This window comes from Primulina eburnea, chromosome 16 (genome assembly GCF_022965805.1).
Source record: "Primulina eburnea isolate SZY01 chromosome 16, ASM2296580v1, whole genome shotgun sequence".
In the NCBI taxonomy this organism is placed as follows: domain Eukaryota; kingdom Viridiplantae; phylum Streptophyta; class Magnoliopsida; order Lamiales; family Gesneriaceae; genus Primulina; species Primulina eburnea.
The window spans coordinates 5,364,066-5,373,906 of record NC_133116.1 but is presented as its reverse complement, the minus strand read 5'-3'; the positions used below and the strand labels follow the sequence as shown (position 1 = coordinate 5,373,906).

The 9,841-nt window shown below is 34.3% G+C and overlaps 2 protein-coding genes across 4 annotated transcripts; both read left to right on the top strand.

Annotated features, from left to right (window-relative positions):
* Nucleotides 1–452: 452 nt before the first annotated feature.
* LOC140816715 (F-box protein At1g67340-like) lies at nt 453–2,235 on the top strand. Its single transcript, XM_073176136.1, has 3 exons — nt 453–783; nt 872–1,034; nt 1,205–2,235. Exons 1-3 carry the CDS (start codon nt 521–523, stop codon nt 1,952–1,954), a joined length of 1,176 nt encoding a protein of 391 aa, XP_073032237.1. The 5' UTR covers nt 453–520; the 3' UTR covers nt 1,955–2,235.
* A 5,108-nt stretch (nt 2,236–7,343) lies between these two features.
* On the top strand, nt 7,344–9,483 carry LOC140817289 (uncharacterized). 3 transcript variants are annotated; one of them, XM_073176932.1, is made up of 3 exons: nt 7,344–7,478; nt 7,925–8,210; nt 9,290–9,483. In XM_073176932.1, exon 2 carries the CDS (start codon nt 7,926–7,928, stop codon nt 8,202–8,204), a length of 279 nt encoding a protein of 92 aa, XP_073033033.1. In that variant the 5' UTR covers nt 7,344–7,478; nt 7,925; the 3' UTR covers nt 8,205–8,210; nt 9,290–9,483. The 3 variants fall into 3 exon arrangements, with proteins under 3 accessions (XP_073033033.1, XP_073033032.1, XP_073033034.1); XM_073176931.1 differs by lacking the exon at nt 7,344–7,478 and adding an exon at nt 7,603–7,624; XM_073176933.1 differs by lacking the exon at nt 7,344–7,478 and adding an exon at nt 7,698–7,718.
* Nucleotides 9,484–9,841: the final 358 nt, after the last annotated feature.

The following is a 9,841-nucleotide window of genomic DNA, read 5'->3' as shown; positions in this document are numbered from 1 at the left end:
TTATGTTTCATTTTAAATAAGTATATAATTTATGATATTGAGCTTTGATTTGGTGGATCTTGAATTTAATAAAAAAAGATTAGGACAACGCATTTCAATTCAATTCATTTCGAGAAATTTAAAATTCGACTAATGAATTTGTAACACAAAAATGATACAGGTATACAAATAAATGCAGTCGATTGAATTAAATATACCTATCTATAAATAAATAAATACAAAAAAAGTATATTAATTATTAAAATAAAGCACGAGTAATGACACTGTAAAAATTCGAGTTTTCACTTTCACCGCAGTGGGAGAGAGTACAGAGGACGACGGGTGCGGGGATCTGGTCAACGCCGTTTGACCACGTTCTGCAGGTAAAATAATACAGACAAAAGAACAGGGGCATTTCCGTAATTCCGAGAGATACCCCCTCACGCTCTTATATATGGTAACATCCCCTCGTTTCACATCTCATTCCTCATTTCCCCGTTTATCTCTAACAAGAACAAAAGACAAAATCACGCACAAACACATGAGAACCAGGAGAGGGCTGTGTTATCCTAAAGAGGTGAATATGTGCGTCGCTAATAATAGCCGCGCCGTGAAGAGAAGGAAACTGGAGGATGTCGCCGGAGGAGATACAATCGGCTGCTGGAGAATGTTGAAGGAATCCCCTCAGATTGCCGGTGGACGTGATTTGTTTGATGCTTTGCCGGACGATATTGTGCTGACTATTCTGTGCAAACTCAGTTCTACCGCTGCCTGTCCTGCTGATTTGATCAATGTTTTGATAACGTATGTGTTATTTTTTCAGTGTGAACAGAAATTTTTTTTTCCGTATCTGAATCCGAGTTTCATCCATTTTATTTTGTCTTACGAACAGATGCAAAAGGCTAAACGGATTAGGTCTCCATTCGCTGGTGTTATCCAAATCCTCTCAGAAAATGCTGGAAGTGAAAGCCAAAAACTGGTCGGAGTCCGCTCATCGATTCCTCAAACTATGCGTTGAAGCTGGAAATATCGAAGCCTGTTTCATTCTAGGCATGGTTGGTATAAATTTTTAGCGATTCTCTTCGGATTTGATGATAATGTTAAATAAAATATACGATATTTTGTTTGAGATTGCAGTTAATGACTCTCGATGCATGTGCGAACTTCTATATTTATTTATTTTAAAAAATAAATTACTGAGATTTATTAATATTACCGGACACAGATTCGTTTCTACTGTTTGCACAACCGAGGAAGCGGTGCATCATTGATGGCGAAGGCCGCGATTGGATCTCACGCTTCCGCGCTCTACTCCCTCGCCATCGTCCAGTTCAACGGCAGCGGCAGCTCGAAGAACGATAAAGACCTTCGGGCAGGCGTGGCGTTGTGTGCACGCGCAGCGTTTCTGGGCCACGTCGACGCACTTCGAGAACTTGGGCACTGCCTGCAAGATGGTTATGGAGTGAAGCAGAACGTCGCCGAGGGACGCCGATTCTTAGTTCAAGCCAACGCGCGCGAGTTAGCTACCTTTCTAGCGGCGGCTCCGTCCGCTGTGGTGCCCACCTCGTGGCTGACGTGGAATCCCCACCGCCACGTGGTTGGCAGCGGGTGTCCGTTACTAAGTGATTTCGGGTGTAATGTACCAACTCCGGAAGCTCATCCGGCCAACCGGTTTTTAGCCGATTGGTTTTCGGATCAGATTGGGAACACTCCGGGTTCGGGGCTCCGTCTTTGTTCACACACGGGTTGCGGGAGACCCGAGACTAGGAGGCATGAATTCCGTCGGTGTTCGGTGTGCGGAGCAGTGAATTACTGCTCTCGCGCATGCCAGGCGCTGGATTGGAAGCTGCGCCATAAGGTGCAGTGCGCACCCGTGGAAAGACTGCCTGATGAAGACGGTTATTTTAACGGCGATGGCAATGACCATGGCGATGGCATCAATGGTAACGGCGGAGAAGCGATGGAGGAGAGTTAACGGCGAGGCGTGGACTGTGAATGTGACGGTAACGGCACGGGAGTCTTTAAAGAAAGAGAGAGTAAAAAGTTGGTGAGTGAAATGAAGAAAATGGGAAATTTCGAGGCCAATTTTGAAGGGATTCTAATTAATAGTTCATTATGGTCATTTCTTTTTACAAGTGAACTTTTTACCCGCTCTTTCTTTGTAAAATAGAGTTTATTTATTTTACTCGGTCTTAAGTTCAGATCCAAAATGAAAAACAAAGAAATTATTATTTGATTTGATTTGATTTGATTCGATTCGATTCACTTTAAAAGTAGATTTGATTTATATACTGATTATAAATTTCCCATGTATGATTAGAAATTCCTTTTAATTCATTATTAATCCAAACAGCATAATTAGATTATCACATATTAAATCTAAAGATTTATACATACACATTCGGTCTCTTTACACTAACATGACCAAATGATAACAGAATATTGATATTGCTGGGCTTTTATCACACTTCTCAGCAGATCACATGAAATGTGGGTCATGACAACTGCAAATTCTTGAGGAAAAAAACAAACAAACATTGATTCCAATTAATTGAGTGTTGTACAAATTTATTAATTAGGTGAAGAGTTGGGATGTTAAAATGTGAAATATTTGAATAACTAACCACATAAAATGCTTGAAATCTGCCTTAACTTTAGGGTAAAGATTGAAATGAAGGAAGCTTCATCTGAAAAGTCTATCATCAACCAGCAAACATTTCATACCTTCGTTTTCTACTTTTCTTCATTCTCAAATTATAAGGATCCAACCTTAAATGTAGTGACACATTTATTGGGACTCTAAGACAGATTCCCACGGTAAATCTATTTTATTGAATAGTGTTATTGAGGCCCGTGAATGTATAAATGATAAAAATAATGTGCCCATAAAAGAAAAAGAGAAAATGGAAAACAGAAAGTGAACTGGCATAGGGTATCCTAGGTAGCAAGTAATTAAAATTGACGATTCAGGCAAAGTGTCTGTTTCTTTTTCTCTAGTCTACTTTATATGTTTTGGTCAAAAATTGTCAGATTGCAAGAGATTGACCAAAGCAGAAAAAAAAAAAAAAAGAAACATAAATAAATAAAGAAGAGAGAATGGATTAGAAAGAGGGCAAAGGTAAAAGTTAAGGAGACAATGCATTATGGAAGTGGAGAATGTGCTTTGTCTGAGAAAAAGCTTTATGCTCCCCATTTCAAAAATAAAGATACAAAAACAAATAAATGTAAAAGGGCATCTAATAATGGAATGCACTTATTCCTTCTTTTATCACTAATTATTCACTACTAACTATAAAATCTAAACCATTTTTTTTAAAAAAAAAATAATACAAAACACGTTAGTAGGAAAGAAAGTTATGCCGTAACTCCGGAGATTAGACGAGTTTATTACATGAGAAAAATATTGACTTCTATTCAATAGATTGAACAAAAAAAAATCATTTTTCGATCAAACGACGATTGTATCTACTTGCCACCGATCGCCCACTATTTGTGGTCCAAACTCCCAACCAAAAAAAAAAATTAAAAGAAGCCATTTGATGCCATCTTTGTTGGTTGGAGACTAATTGTTGGTTGAGAATGCAAGGACACAAAACTACAAATAGGGCAACAATGTATGACACTATATTTCCAACAAATACAAGCTTTCTGCATTTGGGATTCTTCCCTATATTGTTCCCCATGTGTCTTGATTTATTTCTTCCCCTCCCCTAATGAACAAACTCATATCCATACTAACTTTAAGATTATTATCAATGTCTTGATGATAACGCGACCTCAATTACATCACGAACTCTACATTTTTCGACAAACGGACCTCTAAACATGTTGTTTTTCCAGGGAAAAAAACCCATATTTTATAGAGAAACAAATTGCATAAAAGTTAAATTTTTTTATACAGATGATTATCGCCATTAATCGCATTTCTACTGTCTGATTTGCTATATGTTGATATTGTGAGATATGAGATCAATTTTTGCTTTTTAGGGAGGAAAATTGTTACAAGTTGGTTAGTCTTAGGGGTTAAGAGGCACTTAATTGTGATTGAAAACAACTTATCTGATCTTCTTCATGTACATTAAATTTTCTTTGGTATTTGCGTTAATATATATATTTAATGCAAATTTTCGGCTAGATTTTCCACAAGCAATTATGAAAGTAGAATATATTTTCATAATATTTAAAAGGACACGATTGATTTAAACTTAACAAGTTTGATTAACATGTGATATTACAGTAAATTGATGTTATTTGTCGAATTATTCGATACATAAAATCAAATTCTTTGCACAAATTTTTTTTTGTTTTTTATAAATAAAAGTCATAATAATTCAAAAATAATTATAACTTTAAAAAAGACTAGTAAGTTTGTAGCGTTGGGACAAAAATATTAATTGTTGGCAATGTAGTATGGTGCCTAAGAGAAATATTATATCTATTTTAAGTCAAAATATTTGGTGTAAAAAATAGTACAAGAATTTATTATTTCCCCGAACAAGTGCAACAAAATTGTACCGAATTACCTCATACATGGCTACAAAATTAATGACAATATCGACGTCTCACCAGTAGCAATTAGTTGCATGTTAGTAGCCCTTTTTCTTGTTTTTTTTCATGCCTCCAGATTATATAATCAAATATAACTTATTTTATATTCTTGTTTTTCCAATATATATTATTCTTTCTCGACTTTATTTATATATAATAGAATCATGTGTGCATGATATTGACACAACACATGCTATCTATGTTCTTAATATTTTAATTAAGACAATAAAAGTATATCAAAATTACATAGTTCTTATTTTCAATAATAATAATAATAAATATTTAATAGATAAAATCTAAGTTAGGAATAAATAATAACATAATAAGCTAGCTAGACCGAACAAGTCCTCCGTCGTCGTCGCCTACTCGCCTATATACATTACTTGTCCGTCTAGTTGATTTATTCGACTCTAGCGCTCGAACCCGAGCTACTACAAGGGTTAAAGCCCGGTCTCCTATGAAATTAAAAATAATCCCTCTTCTGTTTTTTTTAAAAAAATTCAGGTAAGTTTAAAGGTTATCATGATCAGATGACTCTTGATTTATATATTTAATGGCAATTAATCATGCAGCTACAGCGTAAATTAAATTAATTTACTTGCAAAAATTGTAACTTGAAGTTGCCAAGTGTGCAGGTAATTAAAATTCTCAACCATTTCCCTTTCGCATTCTTGCACTTATGATCCCAGCCACTGGCTATCTAATCTATGCATTTAGTAGGAATTGACTTCTTAAAATTACAAATTACTTTGAATTATAATATACATATAAGCTCGCAGATTCTTTAGGATTTAACTTGATCAGTAATATTTATTAATACAATATATTCGACGTCAGCATTTTCTCATGTTTTCGTCATCTCTTTGCATGAGTATGGCCAGTTTTTCATATAGAATATACGCATTTCTTTAATTTAAAAAAAAGAGTAGGTCTTTTGTGAGATGGTCTCACGAATCTTTATCAATGAAACGGGTCAACCCTACCGATATTCACAATAAAAAGTAATATTCTTAGCATCAAAAGTAATACTTTATCATGGATGACCCAAATAACAGATATGTCTCACAAAATACGATCCGTGAGACCGTCTTTTTGTGTTTTAAAGCCTCATATGTTCCTCTTTCAGCCCCAAACTTTACATTTGTTGTCATTTCTTAATTAGTTAAGGTTGAGTTTTTTTAATAAATTTCCAATGATTATGTCACATTTTTTCATCTGTATATATAGTATTTATATATATTGATCAATAAAATATGAAACTTGGAGGGGCCAGGGGGGATATTTTATTTAAATGGGACACCAGGAAATGGAATGCTTGCAAAGAAATTAATGTAAATTCCGATGTCTCAATTATATTGTGGGGATGGATTCTTGTTGTCTTCACATGATTCGAATAAAATGAAATATGAAAATTTCCAGTATATATTATTTCATGTCTTTGTTTCGATTATTCAGACCCTACACGTATGTATGAGTGACAGACTAACCATATTTTGCTACAAACTATTAATTAATTTTGGAAGATTATATCTTCTCATTTTTTCCATTTTCGTTCACTCGAAATATATGTACAAAATTTTAAGTGGAGCTGGGGACGAAAATGTATGGTTCTGAAATTAGTTACAAGTGGTACTCGTTATAAGTATATATCTAACCTGAGTTTATATGTGAAAGCTGTGTTTTTGTATATAAATTACTGTTATAATTGGATCTTGAACTCGAGTCTCGTCTGGCTAAATCTAGAATCCAAAGTTATATGGGCTTCTTCAAAAAAATGTTTTATCGAGTAGGTTTTTAATTTTTTTTTAAAACCATAACATTTATTACATTTAAATATTGTAGTGGAGAGCCTTTTTTAATATATATTTTAAATGAAAATACAAATTAAAGGATAAAAAATCACATTTTCTTGGTTTGATTTTTGGCATTAAAAACTTGTCGATACAAATGCAATCGAGGTAGAGTTGTGCGGATATTTTATTATTTCGGATGGATACGGCCCTTTGTCCGCATCGGCTCGTGAAAAGAGTTTGGTCCAATTAATAAATGAAATGGGTGGCATGATAAGTACATTTTGTGTTATACTTTTTTTTTTTTCGAAGCATTTGTGTTATACTTTTTATATATAAAAATAAAATAAATATGGATGCGATACCATATTTAAAAATTAAGATTAGATATGTTAATACAGATAATACAAAATGATTTATTTAAATATGACAAAAACTTGTGTGAGATGGTCTCAGGAGTCGTATTTTATTAGACAGATCTCTTTTTGGATCATTCATGAAAAAATATTACTTTTTATTGTGAATATCGGTAGGGTTGACCCGTCTCACAGATAAATATTCGTGAGAGTGTCTCAAAAGAGACATCTTCGAATACTATATAATAATATTTTAAGCCTATATAATCGTCAAATCTTTGAGATACAAAAAAAAATCGACATTTAATTTCAGTTTGAAGTTAGAGATATGATAATACAATGGTGATAAAAATAGTTAATATAGTATTTGATTTGATAGATAAATAATAGTTTGTATTATTGTCCTTTTAATAATTAATAGAATAACAATATTATTATTTATTAAAAATTATATTATAATTTAAAATGATTTATCTATGTCAGATAAATAATTAGTAAATAAATAATAATTACTTCAAACTCTCCTAAAAGTTTTTGTATATCACCACAACTGATGGGCCTAAACTTGCTAGACCAATATAAACGAAAGTGGGCCTGATATAATAGTCATGGACTTGTAAGCTCTTCCAGAAAAGAAATAGAAAATTCTGTATTTATAACCCAAATATGATTGATACAGGCTTAGAGATAAAGCCCACTACTATAGTAGCATCAGTGGCTGAGATATGTGGCAAATTCATTGGCCATTAGCATTTTTCACGTTTGCCTTTGCTGTCTCATCAGTCGATTCACGCCATTGATTCAGGTAAATCGATCCACAAAATTCAAATTTTTTGTCTGTTTGATTGGTTTTTTGTTTGAAACTTTATTTGTATGTATGTTCAGCTGCATACGTTATCCAATTTTTCAGTTTCTGTTCGATCCGGTGTCAGAATCTAGGGTTCATAAAAGGTTCAGAAGCTAGAATTTGTGTTTCAATTATCTTCATAGGAGCCTCCACGATTCTATTAAAGTTACGTGATTGTTCATCCCTAATCCCAGTGAAGTTGTCTATTGTATTGTGTGATCTTGTCTTAACTCAAAAAATGTTTGATCGTAGCTGATTGATGTATATTTTTCCTGTTTTTTTAGTTGGTTTATTGTTTTTTAAGATATAATTGGACCTTGGATTGCATTCACCACTGGCAAAAACAATGAGTGAACATCTTCGCCTTTAATTTTAATGCTTGTATTTGAAATGTGATGTTGAAGGATGGGATTCATAATGGAGTTTGCCGAGAATTTGATTCTGCGAATGATGGAGGATCCGAAGGAGAGGGACAGGAAATTTAGGGAGCGTTTGTATGATAGGAAAGACAAGTGCCAGAAAACTAAGGAAATGTGGAGCTTACCTCTGCGTCCCTATGGATTCTGGACCTTCGACCGGCACAATGCTCAGATTTTCTGGGATTCTCAGATTAGCCAAGTTCCAGGGCGCAGGGACCCATATGATGACCTCATCCAAAAAGCTTCTTCGTCTTCCTCATCCTAATAATTGGTCAGTTTGTAACATGTTCCGTTCTTTTTGTCGAAAGTACACGTAAGAAACTTTGTATGAGTATCACTATGAGCTTGTTACAGTCCAGGACTGAAAATATGGTATAGGTTTTAGGGTCACATAATTCTTACGAGACTACATTTTGGTGCAGATTATTTGAGCGTTATAAAATGTAAACTGGTTGCTTCTGAGATTTTTTTATCTGTACACCGAAAAATAAATTGTTGATATTGGATATGAATACTAGTTGCTTTCATATATGTACGTATGGGAGTTGGAGGATTTGTATTATTCTCAATAGTGTAAAATGGAAAGCCTGTCATACTGCCTAAACCTGATGGATGGATTCTGGAAGAGTCCGTATGATATTTCCATATAAAGATAAAAGCTACATAATTTCTAACTTTGGCTGCACCGTTAGGTTGTTGCATATACTATTGGTGAGAATATTTTGGAACCTATTCTTGGCATTAATGTCACGAGTTGTGGCTGCTGCAAACTATCGTTGTAATACTTTGTTTCATCGTCGTACTTTTTATGTCAAGATGTATATTATTTCCAGCACAGGCATTTCAACTGTCCATTAAGTTTCAATGGCCTTGGAGTTGTTTCAGTTTGATCTCTCCAGCATTAACTTCCCTATGTTCACAAAATAAACACCTTCCTAGAAGGGTCAGTTGTTCACGTTTCCACCAGAATCACCTCTACCAACACAACCTCCATTCTTACGTGGCGTTATGCGCGTGATTCGTGGCAGAATTTAACTGTGTTTAAGAAAATGCAATGATGTTTTATGCGCTCATCCAAATACATTCAAAACTCAAAGATATAAACCTTTGTGAAACAAATTAAGAACTAAAGAAATGCCGCAGACATTTCTTATCCCTGCCCGGTTTATGTTAACACTGCCTTGTTATTTAAGGATAGAGATAACAGCAGTTCAATTTTTGTTAACTAATGTGCAGAAGCTCGAACAAGAATCAGAGTTTAAAAATGGAATCAGACGTTCAAGAATCAAAGTGTTATGATCGAAAAATTGCGTTGGGGTATCTGATGATTCTGTGTTGTTTTTCATGCAGGGGAATCTAAAGCATCTAGCTTTCAAGGAGTCTGGATAGAGATGTATTTTGTTTTTTACTGGCTATGTGCTGCAGATCAGCGAGACCAAGAAAGCTCTATATTCAAAACTTTTTATTGTGGAAGCATAAATTATGGAATTGAGAATAAATTGCATTTTCTTCTGCATCTATGTTATTGATACTTTGTTGTGATCTGTGACTGCGTTTCTATCCCCTATCATGTGATTATTGGCATAAGGTTTAAGTAATGAGATATAGAAGAATAGAGAACATTTTCTTCTGCATAAATATACTCCTTCCCGTACATCCCATGGAAAATATCAAATCACATCCCACATTGACTTGTCATTCGGAGTTCCTCTATGTTGTTATGCACTCCTTTAATAGGAACCCATTTTTCTGAAGGATCCTAGTTTTTTGCACTTCTTTGGGACTCTAAGCATCCTTTTGATGAGTTATATTGTGCCCGGATATCAAATATAGATCAAGCAAAGACTTGTTTTGTGACGGTATATTGATATATCAACATAGATCAAACACCACCCACAGAAG